Source organism: Symphalangus syndactylus, chromosome 6, assembly GCF_028878055.3.
Source record: "Symphalangus syndactylus isolate Jambi chromosome 6, NHGRI_mSymSyn1-v2.1_pri, whole genome shotgun sequence".
NCBI lineage: Eukaryota > Metazoa > Chordata > Mammalia > Primates > Hylobatidae > Symphalangus > Symphalangus syndactylus.
Window position 1 is genome coordinate 124807345 of NC_072428.2, and position 24960 is coordinate 124832304.

Here is a 24960-nt window from a genome sequence, read left to right on the forward strand (position 1 = left end):
AGATGGTGAGAAAAGATAAAAGTCCTGTAGCCAATGGGTAGCCACGCGAGGCCTGGGAAGGGTAGGTTCCCAAGCAAACCTCCAGAACGGTGCCTTATGTTTCTAATTACTGAGCATGGTTAGAGAGCAAAATCAGGCAACACTTTTTTTAGACTGATGGAAACATTTAATCGGTTCTGAATGTCCGTGTTTTCTAATTATGATAGAGGAGTAGCAAGAAGTTTCCAAAGTTTGAGGAAATATGAAGTGTATCAGCTGAATTCTGATTCTCTTCTTTTCTTATTCATCCTGTCTTCTTTTTCTTTCAACATCCAAGAACAAACCTATTCCCTCAGTTAAATGCCTAATACTCCTCTTCCTGAAATCAAAATGTCTCTCTAAGACCAAGTTCTTTTCCACTAGACAAAAACAACCACAACTACAAATCAGAATATAAAATAGAGTTCCACAGTAAACCACCACCATTCCTAAGGTTACTAAGAGCTCAGCCAGAGAAACAGCCTTTTGATAACGTCTTAGCCAAGTTCATTTGTTTAACAACTAAGTTCAACAAATAAGCACTGCCCTGGCGTCTGTTCCAACTCAACAAGTGTGAGCCTAAAGCGGAGTATAAGAAAAATAGTCGGTTAAGAACTTTGAGGGATCACGAAAGAGAGTAATCACTTCTAAGAGATAACAACCTTTTACAGAAGACAAATATGTACTTGGTAATTAAAATACAAGCTATAGACTAAGTGATCCAATAGAAACATGGGTATCAGTACAAACTCAGGTTACTGAGTCAGTTGTTCAAAGATCCTATGGTTTTGTGCTATTCTTAAGCAGGCCCCAACTGTGAACCATTCCCTACCTGAGGAAAAGTCCAGGTATCCCCAAACTAATAAATGAGTGAAACTACTATCTAAATGACTCATTACTCTATAAATTACTATCTAAATATAAAGAAAGAGGAAGCAATCTAGTACTTTTCAACTTATTATTTATCTATAAATGTATATGCTTAAATTATATGTCTATTACATCCAAGGGACATAGCAGATAACATCCTTTAGTTGGGTTTCAAAGCTTTCCACCTTGGATTATAAACTTCTAGAAGATAGTTTTTAACCTGCTTTGCAGTTCCAGAATACAGTAAACACACTTGATGATCATGATGAATAGAAGTCAAATAATTCACTAGAGAATAATTAGTCCCTGATCAATAACAGCTTGTCCTTCACATACAAAAATACTGCTATTAACAAAGCACCTCTAGAACACACCTTTGAATTGTTTTCAGCAATATAAATGGATTTGCATCCTGCCATCTAAGCTATCCTACTTTATATTAGCAAGATAGCTGGCCAAGGCTCTGTATCACTAAACTGGAAGTGTTAGTTGAACAAACCAGTCACAAAAAACAGGCACATGAGTTGCTGACTTTTTTTTTTTTAGATGAGTAGTTCAGCAAGTCCAGAAGGTCATGCACAAGTTAAACTACTTTTATGTAAAATATGGTGATCTCTGCAGCATGTTTACAATTGGGAAAGGCCCATGGCTTCTGAACTTTCATTCCATGTGAACCACTCTTGGGCCTTGTTACTTAACTTGAAGTGTGATCTTTCTTCAGCCGGTGTCTCAGCTTCTTTTGTATTTGCCAAATATTTCACTTCTCAGTTGCAAATGCCTAGTCACAGCAAGATTGCCCCCATCCAAAGAGCCTCCATAGGCAAATGGAGAGAGTACCAATGAGGGAATTATGAGAGCACAGCCATGCTTTGAGATGCTGACCTATACAACACCCCACAACTTATCACATCTTTTCTATGAGACTGTAAGGTCTTTGAAGACAGAAACCATATCTAACATACCTTCATGTCTCTGAAGTGCATAGCATTACTTCACTCAGTACAATCACTTCATATTAGGAGTTGGAAGATCTTTTTTTTTTTTTTTTGAGACGGAGTCTTGTTCTGTCACCAGGCTGGAGTGCAGTGGCATGATCTCGGCTCACTGCAGCCTCCACCTCCCGGGTTCAAGCGATTCTCCTGCCTCAGCCCCTTGAGTAGCTGGGACTACAGGTGTGCACCACCACACCTGGCTAATTTTTGTAATTTTAGTAGAGACAGGGTTTCACCATGTTGGCCAGGATGATCTCAAATCCCTGACCTTGTGATCCACCTGCCTCGGCCTCCCAAAGTGCTGGGATCACAGGTGTGAGCCACCACGCCCAGCCAGGAGTTGGAAGATCTTATAGCAGGGCTGTCCAGTAGAACTTTCTGCAGTGATGAAAACATTCTCTGCACCATCTTATATGGGGGCCACTAAACACATAATGGCTACTGAGCTCTTGAAATGGGACTGGTGAAGCTGAGGAACTGAATTTTAAATTTTATTTATTTTCAGTTAAATTTAAATGACCTCGTGGCTGGTGGCTACCATGTTGGACAGCATAGCCGTAGAATCTTAAAAATATATTTTCACCGTAACCCTAAATAGATGGTCACTTCTTCTCCCTGGCTTTTTCAGAGATAGGGGTCTACCCTTTCTATGCACCACCATTTTCGGGTGGTTGTGCTGGAGCCAGCCCTCCCTGTATCTGAATTACGTGTGATAATATTGTGAATGCCTCTGTTAGTCAGGCACACATTTAGAAAGCATCTTTACATATTTGTAGCAAGTCTATGCATTTTTTTCTCACATGGACACAAGTTAGTGGAGAATTTCCACCTTGCCTTAGGGTTTACGCTTATGTCATTTGTTCTTCTCTAGGGACCAAAAGAGCATCATCCCTATTCTGATTTAGCATTAAACTCTGTCTTTCAGCCTAATTCTCCTTGAGTTCATTAAGGAAAAGTATTTAAATGCTTGAAAAGAAAACAGAAGAAGTCGTGTCCCAAATTTTCACTTCTCTTCACTCTTCTAAGCAACTTTCAAGTTGGTTTAGAAATTAGTCTAAATGCCAGTCCTGGTTTTCCACTGATTTGTAGTGGTTAAGGAGTTCATGTCAAAGCTTTATATGTCTCAGTCTCCTTTCTTTAAATGGGGTTGAATTGATTCTTCTTACTTGGGAGGATCAAATAATGTTAACCATAAAGTTTTGAAAAATATAAAGTGCTCCAAATTAAGGTGGTGATATTTGTGATAACACTTGAAGATGCAACCTAAAGTCCCTAAATATGGTGTCTTCCTAAGTGTTGAAGTTAGTATATACAAAAACCATCATTTCACAGATCTAAACCACCCAAACTGTCTGCTACTCAGAAGGTGAAAGAAAGGGCATAAAGACATTGGCTTTAATAATGTTAAATCTGCCAGGTCTTCTGTTTGCTAGTGGAGAAGTACAAATAGAGAAATGGTAATGCTAAAAGATTGTGCAGGGACGGCAAGGGAAAAACAGGTCATAACCTGTTAACCTGCCCTTAGTATTTTGGATTCCATTGATTAGAGAAAAGAAACACCTTGAGAAGACAAAGTGCCTCAGGTTGATTGTATTCATTCTTATTTCTATGCTGCTGTTCTTGACAGACCTGCCTTGGTAAATGCACGTATTTTTTTAAAGTAGCACAGATTTTTGGAACAAGATGGTGAAGGTCGAGCTAAAGTTAAGTGCAAACTGTACATTATAATCCATTTGTTTATTTGGTTTTCGAATCTCAAATGAACCACTGAGTTCAGAAAAGAGCAAAGTGGGTTGATAAATTGATTTTTTTTTAAAAGGACAAAAGTTCATTTTGTACAATCAGAAAGAAAGTGCTGCCAGATTTACTGTGTAACTACTGCAAATGTGGGTTTATATAATTTTTGAGATTCATACATAGTCAATTACCAAGGTCTTTGATTCACTTTGTAAACACTGATCAGTCAATAAAGTACAGAGAGATGAATTGGCTTGAGTTATATTTTCCATACTCAGAATGGTAAAATCTAGAATAAAAATCCAGTGGCTCAGATTGGCTACAATTTCTGACTGCCTACTCTGTCCCAATTGTGGAAAAAATTTTTAAAAGACTATATCTTTTCATAAATGGCCTTAAGAATAAAAGCATATGGAAAGTAAAATATTAATACAAATATTTAAAGACTAAAGAGAACAATTGATGAGCTGCAGCCGACAGTGTGTTATTGATTATCAAAATGAATTATAGATATTCAAGGAGGGAATTGTCACTTTTAAGCTAGGGTTCTCAGGAAAGGGTATCATGAGGGAAGTAAAATTTGAGCCCCAAATTCATAATTAAATAAAAATATGGATAGTGAAGATGTAGATTAAAAAGAATGAGTAAAAATGTAGAGGTAGAAAGTTGTAAGACATATTTGAGAGGTGATAAAATATTTTTTATCTGGGATGCTGTGGTATGATCAGCTTGAAAGGAAGGTTAATGGTTTCTAGATCAAACAATTAAATGTAAACAGACCTAGATACGCAAGACATTTACATCCGAGAAGGAGGAAGCAGCATGGATATGTCATGCATGATACCTCTAGCTTTGCTGGCTCAAGCAGGTATATAGCCATAGTATTATTATGTGGAGTAAGATGAAACTTTGAATATTATCTCTCCAACCAGCTCACTTTATAGAGAAACAAAGCTCATAGTGCTTCAGTCTCAGTCTCCTAGGTCTCATTCCAGGTCACTATTTGCCAAGGGTTTGTGAAGGAAAACAGTTAAAGGGTCAAGGTGCGTGACAATCATTGCAGATCAGAGGTAGGAAATCTGCTGGAGTATGTTGTACCCAGAAATCACCCAATACCCGTAGGATGAAAAGAAACATCACTGACTTGCAGTGATGGCCCAACTGAAATGAATGCAAATCTTTAGGATAGACACGACATGCTCCCTTTCTCCCACAAAGCACTGAATCTCAAGGACACAAAACAGAAAGCAGGTGATGGGTGTGATCCAAGGTTGAAGATGAGTGTGATAAGCCTGGTGGAAGTTTAAAGAAGCAAGAAAGTCTGAACTGTCAATTCCAGGAAGGCAAAGACCTTTTCTGTCTTGTTCACTGTTATATCCCAGTGTCTAGAACAGTACCCGGCACATAGTAGCTGTTCGGTAAATATTTATTGAATATTGATTGTATAAATGTTTTTGTGAGGCCTCATTGAAGTAGCTGAATCATGAAATTTACAGTGGGTGCAAAATGATGACTAGTCAGAGAGGACCTGTCTAATAATGGTTTTGAGTGTTCCAAGACTAGAGTTCCTTGCAAGAGTAAAGAAATGATGATGTTGTGAATGAGGATACAGTGGGTTAGAGGAGGAAGATGTATGATGAAGAAGGTGCAATATAAGAGAAGAAACTAAGCTATGAAGAAGAGTATGCAATGATGCTGTTGAGGATACAGCCATCCTGAGTTACGAATTTTACAAAGCACTAACAATAAATTAACAGAGATGAAATAAGCATTTGGAAGGCTAATTCAATGGAGATCTTTTGTGACTTGATAATTCTGTGATTTAAACCAAACAGGTTGTAAACTGAAGGCATAGGTAATTTTTAGGATTATTTCTTACCTAAGGTTATATGATCCAATGAATCAATGTGGCAATCACTGACAATGGTCCTTTCAGAACTTCTTTGGGGCACTCTTGTTTGTTCCCTGAAATGGAAAACAAATCCTAGAGAGAAATAGTGGATTAGTCCTGTTATAGTGGTTAAGTGTATGCACTTTGAAATTCCATAAAGTAGGGATTATACTAGCTACCTCACAGATCTGTTACCCAGATAAAGTAAAATTACATATATTTTAATGGCTCAGCAGAGCTATCAGCCATGAAAAGACTTGAAGGAAACTTGAATGTGTATTGTTAAGTGGAATAAGCCAATCAGAAAAGGCTACAGACATACTGTATGATTCCAACTATATGATATTCTGGAAAACTCAAAGCTGTAGAGACATAAAAACATCAGTGGTTGCCAGGGTTTGTGAGTAAGGAGAGGGAAGGGATGAATGAGTGAAGCAGGTGGGGTTTTTAGGGCAGTGAAGCTATTCTGTATGATGCTACTATGGTGAATACATGACATTCGGTATTTGATGAAACCTATGAAACTGTACAACAAACAGTGAACCTTAATGTAAACTATGAACTTTAGTTCATAATGCATAAACATTGGTTTGTGAATTGGAACAAATGTACCACACTACTGCAAGATGTTCCTAATAGTTTCCTAGGGCTGCCATAACAAAGTACCACACACTAGTTGGTTTACAATAACAGGAATTTCTTGTCCCACTGTTATGGGGAGTTGAAGTTTGAAACGGAGGTGTCAGCATGGCCAGGCTCTCTCTGAATGCACTGGGGAAGCGTTTGTCCCATTTCTCTTTCCCAGCTTTCTGGTGGTCTTAGGTCTTCCTTGTCTCCATTTTCTCATGGCATCTCACCATATCTTCACATTATCTCCCCTCTGTGTGTGTCTGTCTCTGTGCCAAATTTCCCCTTTTCATAAGGACACCATCATATTGGATAAGGGACCACCCTAATCACCTCATCTTGACTACACCTGCAAAGACTCTATCTCCAAATGTGGGAGAAAATGTGGGCAGGAGTCGGGGAGGGGGGAATATATGGAAACTCTGTACTCTCTGTTCACTTTTTTTCTGCTCTAAGAAATAAAGTCTATTCATTAAAAATGTTAAAGGCTTAAAAAACAGCCTGCCACATAGTACATATTCAATAAACGTTAGTTCCTTTTGGATGCTGCATTAGCTTATTCAGTGTCCCTGACACAACAAATTTTATTCTTCCTGCATTCCAAGACCAATATTGGCACTGCCCAAAAAGTAGATAAGACTTAGCTTCTTCCACATGGCCTTGTCCCTAAGTGTTGAGTGCTGGGTTAGAAAGCCACCTGCTCACAAACATCTCCTGCCTTGACTGCATTTACACACATGCTCGTGCACAGGTGACACAGGTGAGCATACCCACACACACCTAAAATGGCTTATCTCCCACCAACACTGACCCAAACAAAGCAGAAACTTACTAGTTCTCCTTATAAAGGCATCACAGGAAATATCTATAGTGAGGGCTACATGCCCATAGAGGGAAAAAGAAAAACAGCAAAAACTTTGTGAATATAAAACATAATACATTTCTTGGTTGAAAGATGCACATCAGCTATTGAACTAAATTTTTAAAGGAAAAGAGCCATAAATTGGTTTTAATAAATATAAATATACTTTCATTTCTGACACAGGGTGGGAGATAGAGAAGAAAAAAAAGTGACAAAGAAAGAGAAAAATTTTTTTAATGTCAGAAGAAATACCAGTCAATATTCTGCCTTTGAAAAGAGGCAGACAAAGAAAAGCAAGGAGGAAGGAAAGGAAAGAGAGGAAAGTCCCGGAAGCCCTGGCGTGGTGGTTAAGATGCAGGACACACCTCTTGTCACATCATGCCAATCTCCTGGGCCGCAGGCTTGTGGCTTTGTTCAAAAAGAAGGGCAGGCCGGGCATGGTGGCTCACGCCTGTAATCCCAGCACTTTGGGAGGCCGAGGTGGGAGGATCACCTGAGGTCAGGAGTTCGAGAACAGCCTGGCCAACATGGTGAAACCCCGTCTCTACTAAAAATAACAAAAATTAGCCGGGTGTGGTGGTGTACACCTGTAATCCTAGGTACTCGGGAGGCTGAGGCAGGAGAATTTCTCGAACCCAGGAGGCAGAGGCTGCAGTGAGCAGAGATTGCGCCATTGCACTCCAGCCTGGGTGACAAGAGTGAAACTCCATCTCAAAAAAAAAAAAAAAAAAAAAAAAAGGAAGGGCAGTGTGTTTGGTGATTTGAAATCTTTTTTCTTTCCTTTTTTTTTGAGATGGAGTCTCGCTCTGTCGCTCGGGCTGGAGTGAAGTGGCCCAATCTTAGCTCACTGCCACCTCCACCTCACGGTTTCAAGCGATTCTCCTGCCTCAGCCTCCCAAGTAGCTAGGATTATAGGCACCCACCATCACACCCAGCTAATTTTTTGTGTGTTTAGTAAAGATGGGGTTTCACCGTGTTGGCCAGGCTGATCTCGAACTCCTGACCTCAAGTGATCCACCCACCTTGGCCTCCCAAAGTGCTGGGATTACAGGCATGAGCCACTGCATCTGGCCTGAAACCTTTAACACTGACTTATTTCTTAATCATGGCAGTGTAGGCATGCCCTGTTTTGAAAGAAAATCCAATCTATGAGAATCCATATTGAAAACACAGACATATCCATAGGTAATGACATCTGCCTCTGTTAAGGTTTTTGTTTTTCCCCTCTTTACAAAAGAAGTCACCTCAGTAAATCTTTCAATAGCATGACCACAATCACCCCTCCAGCACAAAAATTTAGATTTTCATAAAACTCTCCGAGAACCCATCTGTCACAAACATCAATACTTAGCTCTTTCACACTACTCTATTTGTGACACCCAGAGCCTCACGACTGATGGAATCTCCCTGTCTTGACTTTTCATCCCTTCATTGGTTGAGAGTTTGTTTCCTAACCAATGTTGCTGAAAAGAATTCAGCACTGAGTAGGTGTAGGGCAGGAAATGAGGGATTACTGCCTGGGGACGTAGAAGAGAAAAAAAAATCACTTACCATTCTACCTAGACATGTCTCCTCTTACAAAGGAAAGATGCTAGAGAAGGGCGGAAAAGCTCTGGGATATAAGGGTGCAGGGATAAAGGAGGATCTCCAGCCCCATCCTGGGTTGATACTGAGAGCCATTTTCATAAAACACATACACCTTCTCTCCCCCACACAAGACACACACACCACCGAGAGTGATACCACATGGTACACAGATGTGGTTTTGTGCTTTCCTCTAAGCTACACCCACTCATGTGAACAAAGCCTTACCTAGAAAAGCACTGGTCTGTAGGAAATGGCACACACTCTCTCCTTCTGGGTGCCCCCACATGTATACTCAGCAGCATTCAAATGACAGGTAGTTTTTCTATGGCTGGGAAAGAAAAAGTGCCCAAGTAAGCAAGAGAAGGTGAGGAGTGGGAGAAGAGAATGGGTAGGAGAAAAAGAATTTGCGTGGGTTAAGAGCCAGTGAGGATGGCCAGCCAAACTGACCTCACGATGCTAGTTTGACTTCCCTCTTAAGTATTCCAAGACACTGCCGGGCTCTGCAGACCATGTGCATCTCCAGCCTGCTTGGAGATATTCATTGCACCGCTCATTAGCGCCTCTACCAGAGGTATAGGCTGAGAACCACTGTTGCTGACAAACAGCCAGAATGACTACTTAAATTTGATGAGGTAGGAGCAAAAACCAGACAGAGGCTTAGAGGATGCTCTTCAAGCTACTTGGATAAATTTTAAAAGGTAAAAGTGTTTGCTTATAGGACCTCTTTTTCCCATGTCTGTTTGCTATTGCTATAGTTATTCAAGAGGCACTTTGTATGCAACAAAAGACCACATTGAAGGAAGAGAAGAGTCTACTCTCCCACTGCACCTGGCATTCGAGTCCACGAGTTTAGACCCTCCTGCCCACAGGGCTGTCCTCACACACTCCTGCCCTGTGGTCAGAACAGGAGCCTACCCCAGGGAGAAGGGCCCTGGGATGGCCTCTTAGGGAACTCTCAAATCACTTTTTCTTTTTCCATGCTGATAACTACAGACTAGATTGGAAAGTGTAGAAAAATTTCTTTATGGTCGATGAAATAATGAGGAACATGGGTTGTTTCCTTCATAAGTAGCAAAGTCTCGGAAAGTACTCTTGGTAAGAGTAAGATAGATAAACATCAAAATTTTAGAACTCCAAATAAACACCAAGATTTGAATTTCTGAAGATTTATAAGCAGCATTGATAATACCCTAGAGGATAAAAAAGGGGAAAAATTCAAACATTGTATAGTTTTGCTTTTGTTGGCTGAGCTTTTATTTTTGTTTTTGTGGGGTTTTTTAAGAGGGGAAAAAAACCTTTGAAAATAAAATAATTGGACAATTTATTTAAGAAGGTTTCTGAACTTGGCTTCAAAATCTAAGTTTTGTTTTTTGCTCCTTCAAACAAAGATGCCTTCAGGTGTGATGGCTTTAGGTTTTGTAAAGCTCCTTATTTTTTCACGCAGGGCAAATGGCTCGTCTCATGTGCACAGAAAGGGCTGGAAAATATTTTTGTGATTCGAGTGCAGCAGAGAGTCTAGGATTCCAGAGGAAGTGGAGGCCTCCCGTTCCGCACAGGAAGCAATCTTCAAGCAGGCCTTAAATGCCAGATTCCAGGCCGAGTTTAACTAACCACTGACAGCTCTGTAAACAAAGCAAGGACAAAAAGAGCCCGCTTCCCCCTTTCTGGTAGTCATTTTGGGTTTGGGGGCTGCAGGAGAATTCTGGAATACTTGACTCCATGGCACAGAAACGCAGGGGAAACGGGCTCCTCATTTAAAGAGCTGGAAGGGGAAGGTCTTTCCGGAATTAAAACCATCACAGAGGAGGTAGGAAAGGGTAAAATGGTTGGGTTACATCCGTAGAAAAGCAGTGATTTTAGAGCTTGGAAAACAGCTTGATCACCACTTAACTGCTTTTAAAAATGTTGCTTCATGATGTTTATTCATGATGTTACTGCTGCAGTCTTTATTAAAATCCTGATGCTTCTTTGAGAATATGCACATTATATGCCTAGACACTGTATTATTTTATTTCTCGCTTTCACTTTTCTCCTAGTTCCTACATATCTTCTTGCCACTTTCCTTTTCTGTTTATCATTCCTGCTTTCCTCCTTCTTTGTTCACTTTTTCATAACTTTGGTCTGGGGTTCAGCAAGTTATAAAGACCAAAATCATTCAGTAGAATTTCAAGTGACTCTACTGATATTTCAAGTCTTCAAAACCTCTCTGTCTCCTGAGGTCTTTTTTAAAGAATATATAATCTTGGGATCTTACTTATTTGTCTCTAAGAGATTCATGAATGAGACTGAATTTAACTCGGCTCAGGAGTCAGAAATTGATCACTGGCTACCTTATCAGCTTTCTAAGAATAAAGAAAAATCAGGAGAAGGACAAATGGGAAAGAGGGCCCACAGTGATTCAGGAGAGGTAACACACTGAGTTATCGGTGATATTGACTCTACCTCCTCTCCTTCAGGTCCAGACATCATCTGGTCTCCCTGAACCTGAAATCACACCATGGATGATTTTGAACGTCGCAGAGAACTTAGAAGGCAAAAGAGGGAGGAGATGCGACTCGAAGCAGAAAGGTAAGGATCTAGGGTGAAAAATACTTGTCTTCCCTTATTAACAACGTTGGTTTCAGGCCTCAAAGACCATCCTTCTGAGAGGCCAAATGTGGTCATATCGCACACTAAACTGTTCGCAAAAGTAGTTTCGGAAAATTTTTCTGCTAAGACTCTAAATTTAGCATTTAAAAAAGGAAAACAAACAAGGATCAAGAAAAAGAGAGATTTGAGAGGAATCAATTGATAATTGCATATTGATAATTGCATTTAATCAATACCTTTCACATTGAAATGTTTTAAATGACAAAAGTAATGTGTGAATGAAGGTTTAAAAAGCTTATATAATAAGAAATGACAGAAAAATGTCAAGTATTGAATATTGGAACCATTTAGGAAATAAGAGTCTTCAATCTAAAAAATATAAAGGCGAAAAGCCCTGGATGAATCTTGTGAAAAATTTTCATTCTTATTAGAAAAGTATCCAACTCTAGGGATCCGCATAGTACAGTTTAATAGTGGGCTCTGTTACCGAGGAGATTCTGGGCGTAATTGGAAGCTGTTAATGTCGTGTGAGGCCTCTACAGTGGTGACTATGAGGTCAAATTGGGGAGATAAAGCATTGGCATATAAAACCTGGGGCATAAATGCATATTTTAACATTTTAGGCCTCAGAACAAAGGACAGTGTGGTATTTGATGTGACTTAAATCAGATGTTCTTTTGAGAAAGCAGGTTAAGCATTCACAGAGAGAAAAATGTTAAACAGTGACCTTAAAATCAAATCGATTTTTTTCCCAGTAACTCCAACGCTCAGATGAAAGATGACACTTTAACGATACCACAGCAGAAAACTGGAAACTTACAGCTATAATGAAAAGTATTGTTCTTATGTTCTACTTATTTGCATGGAGAATGCAAAAGCAAAAGATAAAATAACTGCCTATGATAAACTTGGCCAGAGTCAGCTGGCATTCATGAAATGACTAAACATGTCCACAAGGCACTACGGATTGTACCTGCATTCTGTTGGTTCAAATCCTAGCTTTGCCATTTACAAGCTGTGTGGCCCTGAGCAAATGATTTCTCTTTAAGCCATAGTTGCCTTATATATAAAACAGGCATAATATCTACATAGCCTGTGTGATTGTTGGGAAGATCGTTGAGCTTCATAAATAGCCTAGTCAGGTACCTAGCACATAGTAGTTTTTCATAAATGATAGTTTTTCATAAATGATAGCTATTATTATTATTAACCATTATCACCAGCCAAACAAGTAAGAAATAGCATAGCAGCACAGCCAGAGCTAAACCATCACGCCAAGAGAAGGAAAGGTAGTCATCATCCTGCAATGGAATTAGTCAGAGAAAGTTTCTTGGTGGAGGTGAGCCGTGGAGGAGGTAATGATGGCAATGAAGAGGGAAACGGAGCCTGTCTAGGTGAAGGAATGACACCGGCAAAAGTGCAGAAGTGGAAATAAGAATCCTGGTGCAAGAAACCTGTTGAGTGTGTGAGGGAAAATGGATTGGACTCGTATATCTTGGCTGTTCCTATTTGCCATACAAAGAATAGACAGAGACTTAACAAGGGAGTTATGTGTGATGACACTATGCTGGAGAAGCTTATCTACAGTGGACTAGAATATGGGGATACCAGCACTGGAAGAGATAGTATGGTAATGAGGGCCTGAATCAGGTGAGTGAGCATGGAAATGAAGAAAGATCAAATATGAGAGTCTTTACAGAGGGAGAATTAGCAAACCTTTTAGGAGAGCAAAGAACTTATAGATGATTCCAAAGAATATATGGCTGAGAAGCTGGAAGGAAAGTCTCTGCTTTGTCCCAAATGGAGGATTCCCTTCTTGAATGGTCAGAGGAGCAGTGTTTAATTTCAGGTAGAAACCACATCCAAAAGGAGATTTCCTGCAGGCATGTGGAGATAGGAAATTTCACTCTTTGTTAAAAAAGGGAGAGAAATTATTATTAGAGAAATAAATTTAGGCAGACACAGTATGGTGGTGCTAGTACAAAAGCTGAGGGGATATTCCCAAAAAAGCAAATGTAGAAAAAGTGAGCAGTCATCAAGGTATAATGGAAACCATCAAAGAAGACAACGTACCAGGGAGATGGGGGAGAACCAGGGAGAGTATGAGGCCCAATGTTGAGTGGACATGGTGGACATGGAAGTTTTGTGGGCGGTGGCTGGGCTCAGTGAACCACACCTCTTATTCCCTCCAATGCTGTGTTATTTCACCTCAGGTTCTCATGACAGTCTACAAAATACTTTCATCCAACAACAATTTATTAAGCACTAACCAGGTTTAAGTGTGCTAGGATGGGAAAAATAATGGTGGTAAAGAAGTAGACATGGTTCCTGCCTTTATGTACCTCACAGCATGCTAGGAAACCAAAGTGTAACAGAATCAGAAAGCAGACAGGCCAGGGTGTAGGGCCAGGCCTGATAAGAGTTGTGGCTAGAGAGACTCAGGACTGAAGATGTAGACACTGGGCATCAGGCTAGATTGCCATTGTCAGTTTCTTTCCTTTCCACGTGAATAGGGGGTCAGGGAATCATTGACAGACTTGTGACAGAACTAAATTGCTGTGGTTAGAGCCATACTGTCATTAAAGTGAATAAACCCAGTTTCTTCAGATTCAGGACTTTGCTTAAGAATTGACCGCACAGCTACATGGCTCATTTCTTCGACTTTTTTGTTTTGTGTGGAAGAATTTGTCTTCTTTTAATGTCAGACGCAAAAGGAATGTACACAGTAAATCTTAGTTATGTACCCTGAATAACCTAAAATAAACTTACACAAATTAATCCTAACCTTGTTTAACTTACATTTCTGTCTGTATTACTTCTTTTGGGATATTATATTGTTTTCTTTTCTGTTTTTTATTTCCTCTTTCCTTCCTTTTCTTTCTTGCTTCCATTCATTTCCTTCCTTCCTTCCTCTTTCTCTTGTTCTTTCTATCTTCTTAAGAAAGAGTAGTACTTACATAATTCATTATACTTGTACTAAGTTTCCCTTTCCATGTTTCAAGGTGAACCTTCTAGTTCTGCTATTCTGAGATTTGGTAAGCCCATGCCCACCCTTCAGGATTTTGTAAAATCTGATCATTTATGGGAATAGTGAAAGTCAGGCTTTATGGTTCAGCCAGCTCTGGTGGGAAAGTGCAGGGTATGTGCAGGAAACAGGTGGCCAGAAGCTGAAATCAAGGCCATCTAAAATCATGGTTTTGATCTGAAGACAAAGGGCACATGAGACCCTGAGCAAGTCCCTCTTCCTTTAGCTCCAGACCTTGGCTTCCTCCTCTAAAATAAGACTAGCCATTTTCTCTGGGGTATTGGTGGTCATTTTAATTTTTTTTTCGCTTTTGGTATTATTGATTTTTCTTTACTATGATCATATGTTACTTTATTTAAAGCCCAATAAAAATTAAGACAATTTTCTGTTTTGAAAAAAATAAATTCTATGGCCCTATGCAGTATACCTGAGCCCAGATGGGAGAAGACTTAACTTCTCATTGAATTTAGGGAACTAAAAGAAATATTTCATCCCTGATCTGGAGGGCAGTTACCAACTACGGAAATAGAATGGCTCCAAAGCTCAGAGCTGCAGATTCATTCACTTACTCTCAACACATTTTTACTGGGCATCTATTCTACTACAAGCTCTATTTTAGGTAGAGAATAGACCCACGGAGTAACAGTGTTGGGAAGTGTGTGCTTAATGCTTTTCAACCTATCTAAAACCAAGAAAAGATCAAGAAATTATACTTTTATATCCTCAAACATAACATGTACCCCGTATGGGTTCATACTTATTAGAGATGACCCACAGCCTTTGTACACTTCACCCCTGCAGACAGTGTGGGGGATGGGGTATACTACAGAGAAGAGAAAGTCCATTGACTTTCCTTACCCATAAAAACCTTCCAAATAAAAATACCCTGTTATTTTTATTTAATTAGTATTGAGTTTGATTGCCAGATGCAGTTTTACTTTGAAATGTAAACAATTTAAAACTTGTACTTTTACCCAGTGTTATAACCACAGATTAAAATAAAGCGAATTTTTACACATTTTATTCTTCAGAAATAGACCTTTTCAAAGACTATTTTGCAAGCTGATTGCAGGCTTTGTGCCGTGCTGGCTTGCGTGTGCTTGGGACTGGCATTTATTCACTGCATCCGAGCTGTCCTGAGACTCTGTCATCCACATATCTCCTTCTAAGGGTTTTAGCCCGGTTCACTCCAAATGACCTCGACTGCAAACGTAGTGCATCAAAAACGTTCTTCCAGCTGGGCGCAGTGGTTCATGCCTGTAATCCCAGCACTTTGGGAAACTGAAGTGGGAGGTCAGGAGTTCGAGACCACCCTGGCCAACATGGAGAAACCCCATCTGTACTAAAAATACAAAAAGTAGCTAGGCGTGGTAGTGGGTGCCTGTAATCCCAGCTACTCTGGAGGCTGAGGTAAGGAGAATTGCTTGAACCTGGGAGGCAGAGGGTGCAGTGAGCCGAGATTACGCCACTGCACCCCAGCCTAAGCAACAGAGTGAGACTCGGTCTCAAAAAAAAAAAAAAAAGTTCTTCCTTCTTTGTCTTGCCCCTTAGCCTGTGCAACTTTTATGCCGTTACCTCGTCCTTCTTTGTCTTCCATTTGGCTTTCTCACTCTGAGTTCTTGAGATAAGGTCTTTAGATTTGGCAAAAAGGAAGGAAGTACTTCATTTTGTCATAAAAAGAAATACAGATGTTGAATACCTACAAAATGCAAGATACTATATCGAACCATAGGAATCAGTGGTCACCAGTAGACATAGTATCCCAGTAGTCACTAAGCTCCTATTCTAAGGGGATTAGTAACTTTAGAGCAATCATGACCAAAACAGGGAAAAAAAAAATTCAGTAGGCAGAATGGAATGAGCAGGTAATCAGTGAAAATCCTTAATGCATTGTTTCTAAGCAAAAGGCACTATTTGCTCACATCTCAAATTAAACTATATTTTAAAAGCCATTACTCATTTGAACAAATAGATAAAAATTTAGTTTTGCTGTTTATTATCCTCCACCAATCTCATGGGAGTAAAAAGTTAAATAGATGCATTCTGGCCGGATGTGATGGCTCACTCCCGTAATCCTAGCATTTTGGGAGGCCAAGGCAGGCAGATCACTTGAGGTCAGGAGTTCGAAACCAGCCTGTCCAACATGGTGAAACCCTGTCTCTACTAAATATACAAAAAAAAAAAAATTAGCTGGGCATAGTGGCTGGTGCCTGTAATCCCAGCTACTCGGGAGGCTGAGGCAGGAGAATCACTTGAACCTGGGAGGCAGAGGTTGCAGTGAGCCACGATCATGCCACTGCACTATAATCTGGAAAAAAAAAAAAAAAGCTATATTCTGCTTCCCTTTCTGTTTCTTTTATTTCAATCCCTCTCCTCTGCCTTCATCTCTGTATTCCTCGGTGCACCTTCATGTGCCTCTTCCCTGGTCCACGTGCATCTTCATCAACACTTGATTTGTTTGTTTCTATGTCTCTTCCCATCTGCACTCCTAATCTGTCTGCTCTGGATTATGTGTGGATGTGCTGTTGCATCACCAGGAAATACATACTTCTGACCAGGAAAGAGGGAGACAGAAACCCAGTTCTCTTCCTGTTCAGCAAGTATAAAAAAGTGCTAGACATTTTATGTGTGTCTAGTAAAGACGGACCGCCGCCGGCCCTAGAATTAGCTATGTCTGAATGGAACATTTATGCTCTATGTGAATGAAGCAACCCCAAGACATATAATGATGGGAGGCAGTGTAGTTGGCAGTTAAGGGCATGAGCTTTAACATTGGGCAGCTATAGTGTCAAATCCCAGCTCTGCCACTTATTAACTATGGGATCTACCAAATTATTCAATCTTTCAAATATTTTGTATCCTCCTTTACAAAATGGGGGTAATAAAAGTATCCAGCTAACTGGGTTTTTGTGGGGATGTAAAAAGATAATACAAGAAAGTATTAACACAATGTTATTCATCTAATAAACATTCAATAAACTCATTATTATTATTATCTAATTTGATTCTCTAAACATGGAAATAAAAAATAAAAATATGAAAGGCTTGTGGATTGTTTTGCACATCATAGACGGTACAAGAACCATAGGCAAGATGAAAGGCAGGAATTCGTGACTGACTGAAGAGCTTTGAGTGGCTGTGATAGGTAACAGTTTTTGAGGAAGGACTGTATTGTCTCAGCTGGAAGAATTAGCACCAGTTTAAGTTATTTTTAAAAATTTGGCCGCAAAAATTTGGCCAAAAGAATGTTGGGCTATGGCGTATTTTCTTTTTTTCTTTGTTTTTCTGTTTTGTTTTTGTTTTTGTTTTTTGAGATGGAGTCTCACTGTCGGCCAGGCTGGAGTGCAGTGTTACCATCTCGGCTCACTGCAATCTCCGCCTCCCAGGTTCAAGCGATTCTCCTGCCCCAGCCTCTCGAGTAGGCACACGTTACCACAGCCAGCTAATTTTTGTATTAATTAGAGATGAGGTTTCACCATGTTGGCCAGACTGGTCTCAAACTCCTGGCTTCAAGTGCTCCACAGGCCTCAGCCTCCCAAAGTACTGGGATTACAGGCATAAGGAGCTGTGATGTATTTTCTGAAAAACCAGCAGTGATGCTTTTATCCATGAGAAAATCTCCAGCAGACATACTTGGCCAACACTGGGCTTGGTTCCCCAACAAACAGCTCTCTCACTTTCCAAGATGTGCTCATTACGTTCCCAGCATCTGCTTTCTGCACCCAACATGAGTTCCTCTCACTGATCAGAAGAAAGGCCCCTATTGTAGAGTTACGTTATCAGATTCAGAAGCTCACAGACATAAATAAAGGGAATGAAAACACTTGCTGTTGTCATCATTCATACATTTTTATGGGCCTCTGAAATAGCTTGATGATTAGACATTTGAAAGTAAATATTTTTACTACACTATAAAAAGAAGCAATTTTTTAAAATCCATGGGGTCTCTAAAGTCCCCTCCCAGAATTGTGTCACTGAGACTTTTTTACATGATCTAATAGAAACGGCCAATTAATGATTATACAACATACACCCCCTCACACACGCAAACACACACACTTATTCAAAATGCTTAGCATCAGGACCTTGACATTTTTAAATAAAATCTTTTAAAATGAAATTTCTGTTATTTTATCATAACATTATTTTCCATTAAGAAGTTAAATACAATATTCCTTTGAAGCTATCTAAATTATCAAAGTAGCTAGATTTGCTCAAAATTTCCCATCAGTTCTCTCAGAAAATTGATCACTCCAGGGGGCAAAAGAAAGTTAGAATTTGCCATCTAGTTTTTTACTTTTATTTTTTATTTTTTGTAGAGATGTGGTCTCGCCATGTTGTGCAGTCCAATCTCAAACTCCTGGACTCAAGCAATCCTCCCACCTTGGCCTCCCAAAGTGCTGAGGTTACAGGCGTGAGTCACCACATACTTTCAAATTAAAAGATCTGTCACTGGGCACGGTGGCTCACGCCTGTAATCCCAACACTTTGTGATGCTGAGCCAGGTGGATCACCTGAGATGTCAGGAGTTCGAGACCAGCCTGGCCAACATGGTGAAACCCCATCTCTACTAAAAATACAAAAAATAAGCTGGGTGTGGCAGTGGGCGCCTGTAATCCCAGCTACTCAGGAGGCTAAGACAGAAGAATTGCTCGAAACCAGGAGGTGGAGGTTGCAGTGAGCCGAGATCACGCCATTTCCTGGGCAACAAGAGCAAAATGCCATCCCCCGCCAAAAAAAAAAAGAAAAAAAAGTCCGGGCACGGTGGCTCACACCTGTAATCTCAGCACTTTGGGAGGCTGAGGTGGGCAGATCACGAGGTCAGGAGATCGAGACCATCCTGGCTAACACAGTGAAACCCTGTCTCTACTAAAAATACAAAAAATTAGCCTGGTGTGGTGGTGGGTGCCTGTAGTCCCAGCTACTTGGGAGGCTGAGGTGGGAGAATGGCGTGAACCCGGGAGGTGGAGCTTGCAGTGAGCCGAGATCCTGCCACTGCACTCCACCCTGGGAGACAGCAAGACTCCATCTAAAAAAAAAAAAAGATTTGTTTTCAAGTAATTGGTTTGAAAGACATTTAAAAATATTTTTGGAAGGTTTCATATCTATTTGACATAATAATTATAGGTTTTGGTATCTATTTATACTTTTTACAAAGATTTCTTTAGTTTCAGTCCAACTTGAATGTAGGGGCATGAACAAGATGAAGTAGATAATTCCCATGTATAGGGATCCTTATTTGTTTGTGTCCAGTCACATAAAAATACACATACACATTGATATCCTCTCCCTCTTGTACTTTTTTTCTCTCACTCACTCTAAATAGACATTATTTGTTACCTTTGTCAATTTATAGGTAAAGATGACATAATTTGACCAATTTCCACTAGCCTAACAATTCCTCTTAACCTAAAAGTAGCCTATGCTATGGTTGCCAGGAGAACATCAAGAATTAGGATCTACCCAAAGTGGCATCCATTCAATAACTACATCTAAATGTTTGGTACAAAAAAAATAAATATCTAGATTCTTAAGGGTCTCACATGCTGATCCATCACTTCATTCTTAGCTGCAAAAAAAAAAAAGGTGACAAATACGTAAGTCCACACATTTACATATTAAAAAGCAATTTTGTTTTGTTTTCTTTTTTGTTTGTTTGTTTCCATATGTAACATTTATAATTTAACAATCCTCCATCATCTAGGAAAAGGGAGGATGATGTGGTAGTTAGGTGTGTGGGTTATGAAGTCTGACACACCTGGGTTCAAATCCTGACTTGGATAGCTAGTAGTTGGGTTACCTTGTGATAAATTAAATATTTCTTGCTCCTTTTTATTTATCTATAAAAATGCCTCATAGAGTCATTGTAAAGGTTAGGCTGGGCACAGTGGCTCATGCCTGTAATCCCAGCACTTTGGGAGGCCAAGATGGGCAGATCACTTGAGGTCAGGAGCTCAAGACCAGCCTGGCCAACATGGTGAAAACCCATCGCTACTAAAAAATACAAAAACAAAAACAAAAACCAAAAAATTAGCTGTGCATGGTGGCAGTCGCCTATAATCCCAGCTACTTGGGAGGCTGAGGCAGGAGACTTGCTTGAACCCGGGAGGCAGAGGTTGCAGTAAGCCAAGATCACACCACCATACTCCAGCCTGGGTGACAGAGTGAAACTCTGTCTTTAAAAAAAAAAAAAAAAAAACTAAACTAGTTGGCCCATGATGTAGAAAAATTAGCACAATGCCTGGCATTTAGTATATGTGCAAAAATGTTAGATGTTATTATTATAATTGTCTTAATGTTTTGGTAGGCCTTTGGTACAAAATAAAATTTCACTGAATACAATTTTTTTTTTTTTTTTGAGACGGAGTCTTGTCCTGTCACCCATGCTGGAGTGCAGTGGTATGATCTTGGCTCCCTACAGCCTCCACCTTCCCGAGTTCATGTGATTCTCCTGCCTCAGCCTCCCTAGTAGCTGGGATTACAGGCACGTGCCACCACACGTGGCTAATTTTTTGTATCTTCAGTAGAGACGGGATTTCACCATGTTGGCCAGGCAGGTCTCAAACTGCTGACGTTGTGATCTGCCCGCCTCAGCCTCCCAAAGTGCTGGGATTACAGGCATGAGCCACTGCACCTAGCCCTGATGTCTCTGTCATCTCGGTCATTATAACTTCCTGCATCCTTACCACAAAGCTTCTTTTCTATATTGAGCTTGAATTTGCTGAGATGTTTTTATCGCAGTTGGGAAAGAATTAAACCTTTGGCAACATCGAAGTCTACCTGGCAAATATTATTGCTCCATGAGGAGTTCAAAATTACATATTGTAGACATGTGGCTGATTTTCTAATTCATGAATGACATATTCTTTATTTTAAATATAATGTCTAAAACATCTCTCTGAATTTCACTTTAAAAGTTTAATTTAGAGTAGTTCTCACGTAGAAAAATAGTTCTCAAGTAGAAAAAAAGTATCAGCCAAATTTTTTGTCTAATATTAATAAGAAAATGAACTATATTTGTTTAACATCAACCAAATTCCAGGTACTAGGTGATATACTTTATATACATTATCTCATTTAATCATCCAAACAACACTGTGAGCTGGATATTTTACTTACAGTTGAGGAATCCTTGGGTCTGAAAGTCTAAGTAACATGTTCAGCTTCCTATAACTAAGGACTACAACCCGGTTCTGCCTGCCTGCCTCAAATCTCAAAGCCTTCCCACTGAAACAAATTGATCCATAGAATTTTTCATGTTTTAACCGGTGGTCTTGGCTGAAAATCCATAATCTCCATAATGGCAAAATAACTCCCCAAGATTGGGGAAATTCATTCAAAGCAGTTATGTGGCAATGAGACAGCCAGGTGGGAGGGAGTCCCTGGAGAAACTCCAACCAGCCTGCCCACTGAGGTGGAGCCTCAGGAAGTTCACGAGGTTTGCAGCTGGGAGGAGCCTGGCCCCGCCTCTTCCTGTGCGGAACGGGGCATTCAAATGGCGGGTGGGAATCGCTCTAGCAGAGGAACTCCGGCGTTGGGAGAGTCACTGTTTCCCTCTTTACTTCCTTTTCACCCAATAAAATCCTGCTTTGCTCACCCCTTAAACCATCTGTGAGCCCAAATTTTCGTGGCCGTGGGACAGACAAGAACCCTGTCTTTAGCTGAACTAAGGAAAGTCCTGCAACAGCAATAGACTAAACAAAGACTACTGTGCCTAGTTGAACTATTTTTTATGCTTCAGGTAAATTGCTTACATAAGGCACAGTCACTGTTTTGTTTGCCCTCAGAAAATCTCCTGTGTTATTCCCATTTAACAGAAAAATAGAAACAGAGAAGATCGAGTTTCCCTGCTTAAGGCAAAGAAGGCTGTTGATACGACTATTCTTGACTTTTCACTGGACTTTTTTCAATAAGACTGTACATCATTAGGACAGGGACTTACTCACATCATCACTCTTAAAAACTTAAGGCTGTCTCTGACCTTATGAATCATCTTCCGCAGGGGAACGTTATGTATTCAGTTTTGGACCACACACTATTTTTGAGGCACTGATGAAAGCTCTGGACCCTCCTCCAAGAAAAATGCACATATGCACCCACCAAACTTGGCACTTACATTCAGTGGCATCATGAACCTCCGTCCGCAGACCTCCTGGGGGCCAATGCCTTCTGGCCAAGAATCCCTGATCTAATGAATTTTAAAACTGCCTGTTAAATATTAAGAAACTCAAGCCTAGGAGACATATCGCCTTAAGATCACCCAGCTAAGCTGTTTGCATAGTGTGGGCCCCTGGACAAACAAAGCCATCCTGATCTTGCTGTATGTAAAAAAGTCTATGGCTATTGATTAGGAAAATAAAGCATACTTTTGGAAAAGAGTGTATTCTACAAGGTACTGCATGTAGAGTGCTTTCTAAAACTTAAAAACCGTTTATGCATAATATTTCTAAATAAAGGAGATTAGGTCAGATTACAGTGAATAAAGTGAAAAACAAAGAAAGATGAGTGGATAGGCAGAATGATACCAGTTAATTGTCAGGAACTGGGAATCAAACTTTGGCATCTTTGTCAACAAGGACAAAAACCTATGGTGATTTACTACAATCCCATTTTCCATCAATTTTGGAAGACTTTTATTTGGTATATGCTGTGTTAGCATGATTTCTTCAAACAAAGCTTAATTATGAAACTAAGTTATGTAGGATTTCTCCATTCTTACCAGTTTTTAGAAAATTCATCAAATGACTTTTCTCTCTAAATATGAAAAAGATAAGAACTGATTTGATTGCTAACAGAGAAGCTTAATATTTTACATTTATCACTACTATCTTTGGGGAGGATGGGACAGATTTGGAGTGGGACAGGTGCCTTTCAGAGAGTAGGATCTAGAGTCATGAAGACTTAGATTCAAATCCCAGAATCCCAGCTGGATTCTCAAGGGTGGTTCTACTCCGCCTCTCTCAGCCCATTTCATCAAGTGGAAAATGGCCATCGAAACAGTTCTTCCTTATAAGGTTTAATGCAGATTATAAAGCACTTAGTAGTTCCTAAAACATGATTAGTGCTCAGTCTGTTAGCTCTTGTTGCTGTTTTTCTGCTGGCTGAAGGACATGGTAAGAAAGGCGCGCTCAGAAAAGCCCTCTCTGGGGTCACCTCTGAGGAAACTCAGCCTTTTGGCAGCTACCATCTGGGGTAACACTGAACAAGGTTCAACTCCGTGTGTCAGATGGCTCAGTGTCTAATCTTTTCTCTGTTTCAGATCTGTTTTAGCAGCTACCTTGAAAGTGATGGGAGAATTATGGATATAAAGGTCTCCCTATAAAAAGAAAATTTACCTTTTTATTATTAAGAGTTCTTTTCCATTTTCCCTACTTGTTTGAAATCAAGACAAAAGCATACAATAGTCTGGTACATATCAAGGTCTTTGTCACAATGATATATACATATGTGTATGTATGTATATAATTTAATTAATCATGTATGGTCAGCTCTCCGTACCTGAGGATTCAACCAACCCAGATAAAAAATGTAGTTAGGCCTACCATGGTTGCATCTGTGCTAAACATGTACATACTTTTTTCCTTGTCATTATTTCTTAACAATACAGTATAACAACTATGTACATAGCATTTATATTCCCCTGCTGATACTGAGAGATGACTATATTTAAAATACTTTTTGCCTTGTGAAATTATCATTTCTCTTTTCATATTGCATAATCTATGGTTTCATTACCATTAAAGCATCAACCAGAAGCTTCTCAATGCCAACATTATATATAAATGTTGTAATAATAACATAAGGAAAATCATATGCCTAATTGTTACAAAATGATTTTGAAAAACTGTATCCCAAATTACTAATTTATTCATTTTAATTATGAAAAAACTGATGCATACAAAGTAATCCTATGTAATACATATGGAAGTTCTAACTCATCCTAATGTGTATCCTATAAACTCACCATACAGCCTAAGACCTAGAACATTTCCAATGCCCCAGGCTCCTCTCCAATCCCTTCCCTTCACCTCCCCACCCACAGAAGTAACCAGTGTCCTGAATAATTCATTTATTTTAAAATAAAATTTGAAATGAGATCATACGAATTTAGGTACTAGCTTCTCTAGGGCCCTGGGATCCAGGCATTCCAAAGATTCTCTCCAGACTCTCAGGTAAAGGTGTCAGTGAGAGCCCACTTCCCTGAGAGGGCAAGAAGTTTGTCTTTCTAAACACACAGGGCAGGCTGGGCATGGTGGCTCCTGCGTGTAATGTCAGCACTTTGGGAGGCTGAGGCGGGCAAATCACTTGAAGTCAGGAGTTTTAGACCAGCCTGGCCAACATGGCGAAACCCCTTCTCTACTAAAAATACAAAAATTAGCCGGGCATGGTAGTGGGCGCCTGTAATTCCAGCTACTGGGGAGGCTGAGGCAAGAGAATCACTTGAAACCAGGAGGCAGAGGTTGCAGTGAGCCGAGATCGCACCACTGCATTCCAGCCTGGGTGATAGAGCGAGACCCTGCCTCAAGAAAAAATAAAAATAAAACAACAGGTGCTGGAGAGGATGTGGAAAAATAGGAACACTTTTACACTGTTGGTGGGACTGTAAACTAGTTCAATCATTGTGGAAATCAGTGTGGTGATTCCTCAGGGATCTAGAACTAGAAATACCATCTGACCCAGCCATCCCATTACTGGGTATATACCCAAAGGACTATAAATCATGCTGCTATAAAGACACATGCACACATATGTTTATTGCGGC

At 40.0% G+C, this 24960-nt stretch overlaps 1 protein-coding gene across 11 annotated transcripts in view; it reads left to right on the top strand.

The window, feature by feature from the left end:
* The window catches only part of CALD1 (caldesmon 1), a 196744-nt gene that overhangs the window by 77653 nt on the left and 94131 nt on the right, over positions 1-24960 (top strand). For all 11 annotated transcript variants that reach the window (XR_008658602.2, XR_008658604.2, XR_008658606.2 and 8 more), the window contains exon 3: positions 11041-11152. Coding sequence is in view for 8 of the 11 variants with exons in the window: in XM_063642278.1 (XP_063498348.1) it covers positions 11082-11152 (71 nt within the window). In the remaining 3 variants the exon portion in view is untranslated. The remainder of the gene's footprint in view (positions 1-11040; positions 11153-24960) is intronic.